The sequence below is a fragment of the Halichoerus grypus genome, chromosome 8 (assembly GCF_964656455.1).
Source record: "Halichoerus grypus chromosome 8, mHalGry1.hap1.1, whole genome shotgun sequence".
Lineage (NCBI taxonomy): Eukaryota > Metazoa > Chordata > Mammalia > Carnivora > Phocidae > Halichoerus > Halichoerus grypus.
Genome location: NC_135719.1, coordinates 70,721,060 through 70,735,824, shown reverse-complemented (window position 1 = coordinate 70,735,824; position 14,765 = coordinate 70,721,060). Strand labels below are relative to the sequence as shown.

The window sequence follows — 14,765 nt, the reverse complement described above, 5'->3', positions numbered from 1 at the left end:
GTTAGATTTGTTTCTTGTTGTTTCCCCAAATATTTAATCATTTAAGTTTTCTTTTATTTAGGGTGCAAAATAGTATGCATTCAGGAATATGTGCAAATTACTTAATATCTCTGTGCTTCAGTTTTATTGTCTTCATGGTGAGGATAAAAAGACTTCCTACCTTATAGGTTATTGGAATTAAATGAAATGGTACATATATATGCATAGCACAATGCCAGGTACACAAGAAACATTTAGTAAATGTTAGATGATATCTCTATAATTTTTACATTTACTGCTTATTGACTTGTGATGGTATAGTTCTATATCTTGATTGTGGTGGTAGTTACATGAAGCTACAGATGTGATAAAATTGCATAGAACTGTACACATATATACAAATGAGATGAGTGCATTTATAACTAGAGAAATCTGAACAAACTCTGGGCTGTATCGCTGACAGTTTTCTGATACTGATACTGTGGTTATGTAAGATGTTAACACTGGGGGAGGCTGAGTGAAGAATTCTTGGGACCAGGGTGCTGGGTGGCTCAGTTGGTTAAGCGTCTGCCTTTGGCTCAGGTCATGATCCTGGGGTCCTGGGATCGAGCCCCACATCGGGCTCCCTGCTCCATGGGGAGCCTGCTTCTCTCTCTCCTTCTGCCTGCCGCTCCCCCTGCATGTGCTCACTCTATCACTCTCTCTCTCTTTCTGTGAAATAAATAAATAAAATCTTTTTTTTTTTAAGATTTTATTTAATTATTTGCCAGAGAGAGATGGGGGGAAGAGAGCGAGCACAAGCAGAGGGAGAGGCAGGCAGAGGGAGAAGCATGCTCCCCACTGAGCAAGGAGCCTGATGTGGGACTCAATCCCAGGCCCCCGGGGTCATGACCTGAGCCAAAGGCAGATGCTTAACCGACTGAGCCAACCAGGTATCCCTAAATAAATAAAATCTTTTTTTTTTTTAAAGATTTTATTTATTTTATTTATTTGAGAGAGAGAGAATGAGAGCACATGAGAGCGGGGAGGGTCAGAGGGAGAAGCAGACTCCCCGCCGAGCAGGGAGCCCGATGCGGGACTCGATCCAGGGACTCCAGGATCATGACCCGAGCCAAAGGCAGTCACTTAACCAACTGAGCCACCCAGGCGCCCTTTTTTTTTTTTAAAGATTTTATTTATTTATTTGACAGAGAGAGACACAGCGAGAGAGGGAGCACAAGCAGGGGGAGCGGGAGAGGGAGAAGCAGGCTTCCCGTGGAGCAGGGAGCCTGATGTGGGGCTCGATCCCAGGACTCTGGGATCATGACCTGAGCCAAAGGCAGGCGCTTAACAACTGAGCCACCCAGGCGCCCCTAAATAAATAAAATCTTTAAAAAAAAAAAAGAATTCATGGATCCTCCCTGTACATTTCTTTGTGATTTTCTGTAAATCTAGAATTATTTCAAAATAAAGTATTTTAAAAGCTGTTGCTTGTTGAAAATTGAATTTCCAAATTATGTATACATCTTTCTGATGAGTTCCAAGGACATTTCTAGGATTATTGTTTCTAAACATTTGTATTTTACTAAGAGGTGTTTCTTACTGCTCTTTTAGGAGGAATTGAAACAGGATCCATCACAGAGATGTTTGGAGAATTCCGAACTGGGAAGACTCAAATCTGTCATACGCTGGCTGTAACATGCCAGGTAAGCTTTTGGGCTCTAACCACATCAGCAAAAATTAGCTGATTGCTATTTGCAAGCACCTTTTGGGATGGACATTAAGGGCACTTTATCCCTAAGACTCATAGACTCCTACTGCAGAATTCTTCCACATCCTAGAAACTTTCACGTCATTGTTTTCAGATTATTTCATCATTGTTTCAGATGTTTTCTTATCATCCACTATGCCTCCCCTGTTTTCACCTGCCCTCTTCAGTAGTCTAGATTTTATGATTCACCATTAAAGTCATTCCTCAGATATATATTCACCACCTAGAGAGATGTCAGTCTTAGATGAACCCTTCTCAGAGGCTTCTTTGAGAACTGTCTTTTTTTTTTTTTCTTTTTTAAGATTTTTTTTTTTTTTTTTGAGAGAGCAAGAGTGAGCAAGAGAGAGCATGACTTGGTGAGGGGGAGAAGCAGACTCCCTGCTGAGCAGGGAGGCCGATGGCAGACTGGCTCCAAGGACTCCGAAATCATGACCTGAGCCAAAGGCAGTCGCTTAACCAACTCAGCTACCTAGGCTCCCCATGAGAACTGTCTTTTTAGTACCTGTTCCTTAATAGCTGATCATACTGGAGAAAAATCATACCATAAAGCTGATTGTCTTTAAATTCAAGTTGAAAGACATCAGATTAACATTCAATACTGCTTAGCAGACCTACTAAATTTGTTGAGGCATTTTTTTTCCCATTCAGTAAGACAGTTCTCATGCTTTGTTCTTTCTTCTCAAACCTTCATGCTCCTCTTGAACGCTCACTCAGCCAATGACCAACCTGCTCTTCACATCAAATTTATAAATCCACCTACAATTATACCCATCTTTTCTTATCTTGGGCTACAATGGAAAAAGTGTCCCTTTTCTTTTCAAAACCGCATGCTATCAGTGTTATCTGGTTACTACCTCTGACCACCTTCTCAAGGACTCTACTCCTCCATTTTCTGCTTTACCTCTGTATTAAGTATCTCTTCCAAAACTTTTTTTACTTATAGTTTCATTCATGGGAGGATTTGGAAACAGACACAGTGAATTAATGCCTAAGATCATGTTTTATCGAAGTAATAGATTAGGGGGTGGCTCAGTAGTTTAAGTGTCCGACTCTTGATTTCGGCTCAGGTCATGATTTCAGGGTCATGAGATCAAGCCCTGAGCTGGGCGTGAAGCCTGCTTGAGAGTCTCTCTCTCCCTCCACCCTTCCTCCTCCCCCCCCCCAAAAAAAGAGAGAAGAGGCGCCTGGATGTCTCAAAAGGTTAAGCATCTGCCTTTGGCTCAGATCATGATCTCCAGGTCCTGGGATCGAGCCCCACGTTGGGTTCCCAGTTCAGCGGGGAGTCTGCTTCTCCCTCTCCCTCTGCCTCTCCCCCGCTTGTGCTTTCTCTGCCTCTTTTGCTCTCTCTCAAATGAATAAATAAAATCTTTTTTAAAAAGAGAGAAAAAGGATGCTAATTCATTAATTACAGAAAGGATTACATTTCACCAGCCTAAGAGCTAGAACTAGAGGTATAGAGAGGATGTTAGATTACGGCTTAAATCTAAACATTATCTGCTCTCATTTGTTCAGATTTTCTTACCTTAATGAAGTGAAACTCTATTACATTAGATCTCTGTCTAATAATGAAGTTACATAAAGTTGAGAGCCACAGATCACAAAAATGAACAGACCATGTTTCTTTAAAGTACTAGACTAATTTTAAAATTCAGAGAAGACAATTTATCATACATACCAATTTTAAATGCATATACCCTTTGACAGAAAATGTGGCTTACACAACTTTTCACATATAGTCAAGGATAAATGTACAAGGAATTTGCACCACAGCATTATAAAATGGTGAAAGTTCAAAACAACCTACATCAATGTAAAATAGGAAGAAGAGTTAAATTATGGTACTATGAAAATAGCTAACTTGGTGGTGGTGTTCCCGTCCAGTAATACAAGATGACTACAATGGCACTGAGGGGCAAGACGGAGGAGACAGAATGGGCTGGAGTGTAGAGTATGCGGTCCATCCCCTTGAAATTTGGCTCAATAATACACTGGGACCTTGTCCATTTTTCTGTCAGTCTTCCTACCTATGCCCAGTCAACTATGGTCTCCCTTCTGCCCACAGAGGTCTTTGTAGCTGGAAAAGAGCTTCCTCTCTTGCTAGCACTAAAGATAACAGAAAGTGAGAGAAATGGGGATCCTCATTCATCTTAATTCTTTAATTTTTAGCCCTTAAGTGTCAAGATTTTCTCCTCCTCAAAAAACTAAGCGTTTGCTGTCCTCTTGGCCAGTGATTCCAAACCTTTCCTTTGTCAAGACCCTCTTTTGTTGTATACATATCCTTTGCTCCTTCCATGGATTCTTAGGATTTAAAAGATTTATCTGCCAACATTTGAAATGATAACAATCATTTTTCCTTTTCCGAATTAACAAAGCCTCTGTAACTGAGCTAAGGTCAGTGCCTTAGAGGTGGAGAATATCATCAGTTCTCGAAGTCCTTTCTGTATGTCAGGCACTGTCTTAACACTTTGTGAGTTACTTAATCTTCAGAACAATCCCATAAGGTGGGTTTTATCTACATTTTAAGGAAAGGACACTGGGATTAATATTCTCAAGTTTACATAGTAATGGCAGAACCACATATGAAGAGTGTTGTGTGAAAATGCATAGGTGATGATGATCTGGAAGATTACTTCTGGAAGATGGGAGTGATAAAGAAGAGCTTTCGATTTTTACTCATTTCTATATTGTGTGAATTTTTAATACAAGGATATAGTACTTGCATGATTTTTAAAAATATTTTCTCAGAAATAGGAAAAGAAAGAAAATTTGATGCTTCTTGGCCCTTACTGTGAAATGTCCTAAAGGATTTTCCTCAGAATTTAAAGGTGAATTATTGCTCCAAAGTAGATTGCTAGGGTGGAAACTGCCCTTTAGCATCATTCACATAAAATTTGTAGAACTCAAAGGTGTCTGGCATAGGATGGGTAGCCTAAAACCAAGAATTCCCTAAGTAGCTCATAAGACAATATTGATGGCATTCCTCCCTTTTCTTTCTTTTTTTTTTAACTCTATTTTCCTTTTTCTCCTTTTGTTTATTTTTAACATCTGTAGATACTATTGGAATAAACACCTTTTTTCTTCTCTCTCGGTCATACTTTAAACTTACGAAGAATGCCCCTGGGGCATTGCCAAGCCCCTTTAGGGACCCGCAGAAGCAAACTCTGCCTAATAAAGTGAAGTGTAAGTGTGGTCTGGATGTGACAAAATTAATTGGGTATTGGATCAGGGTCTCTAACTTATTAAAGCTAAGGTAGTAAATGATGTTTCAAAGGTTTGTACTCTTGAGAGAATTGTTCGATCTTGTGTTGGTATTCAGTCACAGAATTTTATCACCTACTTGACTGTATTTCCAAGCAGTCCAACTCTGGCAAGAGTCTGGCTTTGCATGCTGTGGAACACCAGGAGTTTCATATCTACTACTAGCTGTATTTCTATCAGAAGGGAATGCCTCCTCCTCTCTACTTCTGATTGACTCTTTAAAATGTTTTTTTCCCTCTGCTTTATTGGGGGTGCGTGGGGAAGTTGATTAGTTATATCAGAAGTACAGTGTTAATTTCCACACTGTTCTTTTTGTTCTGTCTAGCTTCCCATTGACCGAGGTGGAGGAGAAGGAAAGGCCATGTACATTGACACTGAGGGTACCTTTAGGCCAGAACGACTGCTAGCAGTGGCTGAGAGGTAGGTTACTGAATTAGATGAGAGATCTTTTTTTTTTTTTAAATATTTTATTTATTTGAGAGAGAGAGCAAGAACTGGGGGGACAGAGAGAGAGGGAGAAGCAGGCTCCCCACTGAGCAGGGAGCCAGACACCGAGCTCAATCCCAGGACCCCAGGATCATGACCTGAGCCGAAGGCAGATGCTTAACTGACTGAGCCACCCAAGCGCCCCTAAGATGAGAGAAATCTGGCTGCACCTGTCACTGTAGTGATTGCCAGGGTTTGTATGTCTGAAGAGTGTTTCTTTTCTTACTGGTCTAAATCCCAAAGTTATATGTGTAGTTCAGAAGAATGACCTTCCTTAGAAAAAAAAGTACTCTTTTTTTTTTAAAGATTTTATGTATTTATTTGACAGAGACAGCGAGAGAGGGAACACAAGCAGGGGGAGTGGGAGAAGAAGAAGCAGGCTTCCCGCTGAGCAGGGAGCCCGACGCGGGGCTCGATCCCAGGACTCTGGGATCATGACCTGAGCCAAAGGCTCAGGCTTAATGACTGAACTACCCAGGCGCCCCAAAAAAGCACTCTTTAAAATCTATGAGTTATTGTCAGACTGGATAAAAAACTACATCCAACTATATGCTGTTTTCTAGAGAAACACTGTAGATTGAGAGACACAAATAGGTCGAAAGAAAAAATAACGGGAAAAGACACTGCATCCAAACAGAAACCGTAAGAGAATTGGCTATACTAATATCAGACAGTATAGACTTTAAGACAAAAAAAAAATACATTACTAGAGATAAAGAGGAACATTTTATAATTAAAAAGTCAGTTCATTGGGAAAATAGAACAATTACAAACATATCCATACCTTAATAACAGGCTCCAAAATATGTGAAACAAAAACTGACGTAATTGAAAAGCAAAATAAGCAATTTAACCATAATGGTTGGGGACTATATCTCACTTCAAAAAACATATAGCTACTGTACCTAATGGTGGAAGTCTGAGTGCTTTCTCCTTAAGATCGCAAACAATACAAGGATGTCCACTCTCACCATTTACATTCCATTGAAGGTGGAATATACTGAATGTACTGGAGGTCCTAGTCAATGCAATCAGGTGAGAAAATGAAATCAAAGGCATCCAGATTGGAATGGAAGATGTAGAACTGTCTTTATTCACCGATGAAATGATCCTGTATGTAGAAAATCCTAAGGAATCTGCATATACACAAAACTACTAGAACTAAGTTGAGCAAGGCTGTAGGATACATTGTCACTCTGCAAAAAATCCATTGTGTTTCCATATACAAGCAGTGAACAATTGAAAAATTAAGAAAACAATTCTGTCATTCACAGCACTGAATTCCATTCACTGTCAAAATGATCAAAAATCAAAATAGAAATAAATTTAACAGAAGACTACAAAACATTGCTGAAAGAAATTGAAGATCTACGTAGAGAAACAGTCCATATTCATGGATTGGAAGACACAAAATTATTAAAGTTATAATTGTCCCTCAAACTGATCTAGAAATTCAGCACAATCCCTACTGTAATTTCAGGAAGCATTTGGGCAGAAATCAACAAACTGATTATAAAATTTATATGGAAATGTGTAGGACCCAGAATAGCCAAAACATTCTGGGGTAGCGGAGGAGAACAAAATTGGAGGTCTTGGTCTTCTTAATTTTAAAACTTACTATAAAGGAACAATAATTAAGACAGTGTGGTGCTGGAATGGGACAGACATGTGGATCAGTGGAACAGAATTAAGAATTCAGAAGTGAGCTCTTTCATTTATAGTCACTTGATTTTTGACAAAGATGCCAAGGCAATTTAATTGTTCCTCAATAGTTGTCTTTTCAATAAATGGTGCTAATGAAGGTGAATATCAACATGCAAAAAGATAAATTTAGACCCTTACACTATACATAAAATTAACAAAAATGGATAATAGTGTGGTGAATCCTCAAAAAATTAAACATAGAATTATAGTAAAATTCAGCAGTTCCACTTTTGAGTATATAAAGAATTGAAACAGGGACTCAGATACTTGTACACTGGTGTTCATAATAGCACTAGTCACAGTAGTCAAAGGTGGAAACACCCGGCTTATTCATCACTGGATGAATGGATAAACAAAATGTCATATAAACATAAAATGGAATAGTAATCTTAAAAAGGGAAATTCTTGGGGTGCCTGGGTGGCTCAGTCGTTAAGCGTCTGCCTTCAGCTCAGGTCATGATCCCAGGGTCCTGGGATCGAGCCCCGCATCGGGCTCCCTGCTCCATGGGAAGCCTACTTCTCCCTCTCCCATTCCCCCTGCTTATGTTCCCTCTCTCGCTGTGTCTCTCTCTGTCAAATAAATAAAATCTTTAAAAAAAAAAAAAAAGGAAATTCTCACACATGCTACAACATGGATGAATCTTAAAAACATGCTAAGTGAAATAAGCCAGTTACAAAAGGACAAAGATTGTAATGATTCCTCTTATACGAGGTACCTGAAGTAGTCAATTTCATAAAGACAGAAAGTAGAACAGTGGTTCCTAGGGGCAGGGAGTGAGGAGAATTGGGGGTTATTATTTGAGGGATACAGAGTTTCAGTTTGGGATGATAAAAAGTGGACATGGATGGTGGTGATGGTTGCACGGCATGGAATGTACTTACTCCACTGGAGTATACATTTTAAAAAGCTTAAAATGGTCAATTGTATGTCATGTATATTTATTATTATTGTATTATTTTATATTATAAATATATATTTGTTTTTTCTATTCTCTCTGGGAGGAAAAACCAGAGGAAAGCTATTAAAGCTATTAACTAAAGCTAAATCTCAAAATAGGTTAATGTAGTGTATGCTTTTGTAAAGATCAGAGTCTCCACATAGAATAGACTTGCTTCTGTAAAAGACTGATAGAATCATAAACATAGAAACTTAGGGTTCTCAAAGAATGCCTTGATTTTGCTTAAACAGATTCTTTTAAATTATAACATAAGGGAGTCGGTGTTGTACTTTTGGACTATAATGATTTTAGGTTAACATTAATATGAAAATACTACTTGGATTGAAGTGATATGATTGTCTTTTTGTTTGGGTTATGGATAGAAGCTTTATTCGGTATCATTTATTCAGAATTTAGGTATAAAAAAAGTGCTAGGTAAGAGAGGCTTAGTCTTTTCCCTCAAGGAATTTGTAGTCTAGTAAAAGAATGGTAAGGTAGCTTCTCACAAATGCCATAAAGAGGCCTAAACCAAGTTTTCTGGAAGTGCAGAAGAGGAAAATCACATCTATTTGAGAAGTGCAGAGAAGCTTTGTAAAAATGCAGGCATTTAGTTGTGCCTCAATAAATGGATAAAATCAAAATACCTTTGAAGAAATGGGGACCCATTGGGGTGCCTGGGTGGCGCATCAGTTGAGCATCTGACTCTTGATTTTGGCTCAGTTCATGATCTCAGAGTCGTGAGATCAAGCCCCATGTGGGGCTCTGTGCTCAGCATGGAATCTGCTTGAGATTCTCTCTCCCTCTGCCTTTGCCCCTTCCCCCTCCTCTCTCTAAAATAAATCTTTAAGGAAAAAAAAAAAAAAAAGAAATGCCCCATTATGGTATATTTAATGAGAATGAAAATTGTCTTACTTGTGAATGCTCAAAGTGTTAAGCATTCATGTCTTAGGTAGCCATTACAGAGGTGGAAAAAATAATTTTTAAAAAATAGGAAATACCTTTATATACCAACAAGACAGAAGGAAGAGAAATTAAGGAGTCGATCCCATTTACAACTGCACCCAAAACCATAAGATACCTAGGAATAAATCTAACCAAAGAGGCAAAGAATCTGTACTCAGAAAACTATAGAATACTCATGAAAGAAATTGAGGAAGACACAAAGAAATGGAAAAACGTTCCATGCTCATGGACTGGAAAAAGAAATATTGTGAAAATGTCTATGCTACCTAGAGCAATCTACACATTCAGTGCAATCCCTATCAAAATACCATCCACTTTTTTCAAAGAAATGGAACAAATAATCCTAAAATTTGTATGGAATCAGAAAATACCCCAAACAGCCAGAGGAATGTTGAAAAAGAAAAGCAAAGCTGGAAGCATCACAATTCTGGACTTCAAGCTCTATTACAATGCTCTCATCATCAAGACAGTATGGTACTGGCACAAAAACAGACACATAGATCAATGGAACAGAATAGAGAGCCCAGAAATGGACCCTCAACTCTATGGTCAACTAATCTTCGACAAAGCAGGAAAGAAGGTCCAATGGAAAAAAGATAGTCTCTTCAACAAATGGTGTTGGGAAAATTGGACAGCCACATGCAGAAGAATGAAACTGGACAATTTCCTTACACCACACACAAAAATAGACTCAAAATGGATGAAAGACCTAAATGTGAGACAGGAATCCATCAAAATCCTTGAGAACACAGGCAGCAACCTCTTCGACCTCAGCCGCAGCAACTTCTTCCTAGAAACATCACCAAAGGCAAGGGAAGCAAGGGCAAAAATGAACTATTGGGACGTCATCAAGATAAAAAGCTTTTGCACAGCAAAGGAAACAGTCAACAAAACCAAAAGACATCCAACAGAATGGGAGAAGATATTTGCAAATGACATACCAGATAAAGGGCTAGTATCCAAAATCTATAAAGAACTTCTTAAACTCAACACCCAAAGAACAAATGATTCAGTCAAGAAATGGGCAGAAGACATGAACAGACATTTCTGCAAAGAAGACATCCAAATGGCCAACAGACACTTGGAAAAGTGCTCAACATCGCTCGGCATCAGGGGAATACCAATCAAAACCTCAATGAGATATCACCTCACACCAGTCAGAATGGCTAAAATTAACAGGTCAGGAAACGACAGATGTTGGTGAGGATGTGGAGAAAGGGGAACCCTCCTACACTGTTGGTGGGAATGCAAGCTGGTGCAGCCACTCTGGAAAACAGTGTGGAGGTTCCTCAAAAAGTTGAAAATAGAGTACCCTACGACCCAGCAATTGCACTACTGGGTATTTACCCCAAAGATACAAATGTAGTGATCCAAAGGGACACCTGCACCCCAATGTTAATAGCAATGTCCATAATAGCCAAACTATGGAAAGAGCCTAGATGTCCATCAACAGATGGATAATGAAGATGTGGTATATATATACAGTGGAATATTATGCAGCCATCAAAAAAAATGAAATCTTGCCATTTGCAACGACGTGGACGGAACTAGAGGGTATTATGCTAAGCGAAATAAGTCAATCGGAGAAAGACAATTATCATATGATCTTACTGATAAGTGGAATTTGAGAAACAAGGCAGAGGATCATAGGGGAAAGGAGGGAAAAATGAAATAAGACGAAACCAAAGAGGGAGACAAAACATAAGAGACTCAATCTCAAGAAACAAACTGAGGGTTGCTGGAGTGGTCGGGGGTGGGAGGGATGGGGTGGCTGGGTGATAAACATTGGAGAGGGTATGTGTTATGGTGAGCGCTGTGAATTGTGTAAGACTGATGAATCACAGACCTGTACCACTGAAACAATACATTGTATGTTAATAAAAAGAAAAAAAATAGCAAATACCTTATTTGCCTTTTTTTTTTTTTTTTGAGAGTGAGAGTGGGAGAGCACGGGGTGGGGGGGGGGCACTAGAGGGGCAGAGGGAGAAAGAATCCCAAGCTGACTTCACGCCCAGCACTGAGCCTGATGTGGGGCTCCATCACACGACCATGAGGTATGACCTGAGCCAAAATCAAGAGTTGAACACTTAACTGACTGAGCCACCCAGGCGCCCCTTATTTGCCTTTTTTAAATGCGAAGGAAAAAAATCATTGAGGTATAAGATGAATTAAGGTATCAGTTTTAATTATACTGGATACATGTCATATAATGTTTTAACTGTAACTAGTTATTAGCAAGGAAGAATAGGAGAAATGAAATCTACTTGTACTTCTTAAAGTTTTGAGTGCTTGTTTAGAAGGTTTTATTCCTAGGGGCGCCTGGGTGGCTCATGTGGTTAAGCATCTGACTCTTGATTTCAGCTCAGGTCATAATCTCAGGGTCGTGAGATGGAGCCCGAAGTTGGGTTCTGTGCTGGGCATGGAGCCTGCTGCAGATTCTCTCCCTCTGCCCCTCAAACCCCCTCTCTCCCTCTCTTAAAAAAAAAAAGGTTTTATTCCTCTATAACAACAATTTATATGAATTTAATTGATCTTTCAGTGATTCGTTTTGTTTCAGTTCCAATTCTGTCATGTTGCATTGGTTTTTCCAGGAGAACATTTGGAACATGATATTTGGAAATTTGTTTTGGCTCAGGAGTCCTCAAAGACTAAATCTGATTTATCCTGAAGTCCTGTTCAGCAGATCTACTCCAAAGCAGTTGCTGCTGTCATTTCTTTCTAGTTTGCCTGGACTTCTAATAGAAAGGGAATTAATATTCTTTAGCCTTAACACTTCTTACCTAATCAAGCAATCACTTTGCTAGAGATTAATTTCTAGTCTTCCTGAGTTTTCTTTGCAGTCTAAAAATGTTCTCTATTTCGCTTCTAGATATGGCCTCTCTGGCAGTGATGTCCTGGATAATGTAGCATATGCTCGAGGGTTCAACACAGACCACCAGACCCAGCTCCTTTATCAAGCATCAGCCATGATGGTAGAATCTAGGTATGTGCTTAGTGGAAGACACTGAATCTTATATAGGCTATTTGGCCAAATTGATAGTAACTTGAAATAGAAATGGGGAGATTTAAGTTTTAGTTCTTAGTCTGACACTGTTGCATTGTGGTTCAGGTCAAGTCACTGCCATAATCCACTTGAACTTACTGGAAACTTTACATGTTATATAGTGCCTCAGACACGAATGCTGTACAAATATTTTAATAAAACATTTATGTACAAGTGTAACTGAATATGAAAGCTCAAGGTAGTGAGGAAGGGAGCAGAATTTGACACAGGCTCGAAATAGGCTTCATAGAGTCCTTGTTCACTGTAGGTATGCACTGCTAATTGTAGACAGTGCCACTGCTCTCTACAGAACGGACTATTCGGGTCGAGGGGAGCTTTCAGCCAGGCAGATGCACTTGGCCAGGTTTCTGCGGATGCTTCTGCGACTTGCTGATGAGGTAAGTTGTGGGATCAGGACAGAGAATGCCTACCTAATTTTCAGGGGCCTTGCTGGGAGGCCAGAACATCAGGGCCTGGTTTCACAGATAGGAAGATATATTAATCATTCATTACTTTGTGGGGAAAGGGGTGGCAGCAGTAAGGTCCTTTGGCCACAAAAAAATGACATTTATCCTTTCTCCATCAGTTTGGTGTAGCAGTGGTAATCACCAACCAGGTGGTAGCCCAAGTGGATGGAGCAGCCATGTTTGCTGCAGATCCTAAAAAACCTATTGGAGGAAATATCATTGCTCATGCTTCAACAACCAGGTAAAGTGATGGGATAGGCGACTTCGTCTTGAAATGTCATATTAACTGATGTAGACATGAAGATACATTTCCATTTAAATCCAGTTAAAGCTACCGTTGTATAATTAGACACATTTGCTAAACATAATTGTCATGCTCTAATTAGTGCATATATTTGCTTTCATTTTATAAAGGAATTAATAGCCCTCAAATTTGCAAGACTGAATATGAAGGATATGCCTCTCCCTCATTTTTAAAAAATTGTTTCAATGTGGAAAATGTACTAAGGTGGGGGGCAGGGTAGGAGTGGATTCCTCCGGGTTGGAAATACCCCTAAGGAATACAGAAAAATTCCCCAAAGTCCTAGGAAGTATATAGGTCTGAAAAAAAAATTAGATCTACCATAAATAAGAAAAATATTTTTAAATTATAACTTTCATCTGGTTGTTTTGTTTTGTTTCGGGTCAGACTGTATCTGAGGAAAGGAAGAGGGGAAACCAGAATCTGCAAAATCTACGACTCTCCCTGTCTTCCTGAAGCTGAAGCTATGTTTGCCATCAATGCAGATGGAGTGGGAGATGCCAAAGACTGAAACATTGGGGTTTTTCCTGTGATAAACCTTAAGTGCTACAGCCTAATGGAGAGGCCTGCTCCCTGGGGTTCTTCATAGGCCTCTTCCTGTTGTGACTGCCAGAAAAAGGCTTCCGGAAAAACAGCTATTGTATCAGCTTTTCTGATGGTGTAAACAGGAGACAGGTCAGTAGTCACAAACTGATCTGAAATGTTTATTCCGTCTGGAGTGTATTAATTTCTATGTGAATTATTTCGGGGGAAGCAATACCTTTCACATAGTGCCTTGACTCAGAACTAACAGCTGTCTACTGTACAATCTTTAGTTCTCTTGCAGACAGAAGCTGGGGAGACTGGATTCTTCTCTCACTGTCTGAATAATGTTGAAATGCCTGTGTGGCAAAGAAAGTGGGTCTCCTCATAGGTTCTTTTCTTTCTGCCAGTAAAATTCTGTCAGTCAGAAGCAGATTGTTAAGTTAGTTTGCCTAAATTATCTTATGTAAGAATTTTTTAGTTAAGGGCTATGGAGCAGGCCTTCTGGACCACCAGCCCTTCACCATCTACTTGGTTTTTAAGAGTAACTCAAAATAATTCTGGAATCTTAAGCATTTAGGGGCTCTTTAAGTAGATTTAGTGTGGAGCTGCTAATAAAGTAGTTATTTGTGCTGTTTACAGGAGTTATTCTTGTATAAGCTGAATATTTCAAGATAGGGCCTTTAAAATAACTTTTTGGCACTGGCTGATCAGTTTCTATTGCTTTAAAATTGAAAAATTTTAAAGGGAAGTCATATATTCAGATGATTGAGCTTATTATCCTTCAGTCTAATAGAGATTATTACAAGATGAATATCCCATGACTTTCCAGTGACCTTTGTGAGTCTTATGTTGTAGAGTCCTAATACTTGTCCAGATTATTGTACTTCAGGGGTTTGAGATCATCCTCCTCCTCTTCTTCAGACTTCTACTCAGGATGGCTTTTAACCAGCTCTTTGAATTTCAAAAGGCCTGTCAGCTAGTCCTGGGAGGAGAGGCACAGAAAATCTCTGCTGTTGCCTGTGTTGATCCTACTGAAGGCAGGGAGATAGATAGGAAGACACAGTCCATTTAATGCAGCTTTGTTTAAAGAATGGAGTACCTCTCCGGTCTTATCTTTCATTTCTATACCACGAAATAAACCTAGGATGGTATAGTAAGCCAGAGTGACAGATTCTGGAATGGAAGCTTGGTTCTTATATAAAAGCATTTCAATCCTTCAGTCCTATAAACTTATCTCAGTTATTCTTGTAGGTGGGATTTATCAGGTGAGATTAGGCTTTGTGCTGTTCGCCATAAGAATAGCCTAGTTGGGGGGCGCCTGGGTGGCTCGGTCGTTGGGCGTCTGCCTTCG

General features: G+C 39.5%; 1 protein-coding gene across 1 annotated transcript in view; it reads left to right on the top strand.

Moving 5' to 3' along the window:
• Nucleotides 1–13,594, top strand: part of RAD51 (RAD51 recombinase) — a 30,209-nt gene extending 16,615 nt beyond the window's left edge. The window contains exons 5-10 of the mRNA XM_036084245.2: nucleotides 1,573–1,664; nucleotides 5,313–5,407; nucleotides 11,948–12,061; nucleotides 12,390–12,519; nucleotides 12,708–12,829; nucleotides 13,277–13,594. Coding sequence (XP_035940138.1) covers nucleotides 1,573–1,664; nucleotides 5,313–5,407; nucleotides 11,948–12,061; nucleotides 12,390–12,519; nucleotides 12,708–12,829; nucleotides 13,277–13,400 — 677 coding nt within the window. The 3' untranslated portion in view covers nucleotides 13,401–13,594. The remainder of the gene's footprint in view (nucleotides 1–1,572; nucleotides 1,665–5,312; nucleotides 5,408–11,947; nucleotides 12,062–12,389; nucleotides 12,520–12,707; nucleotides 12,830–13,276) is intronic.
• The last annotated feature ends 1,171 nt before the right edge of the window (nucleotides 13,595–14,765 follow it).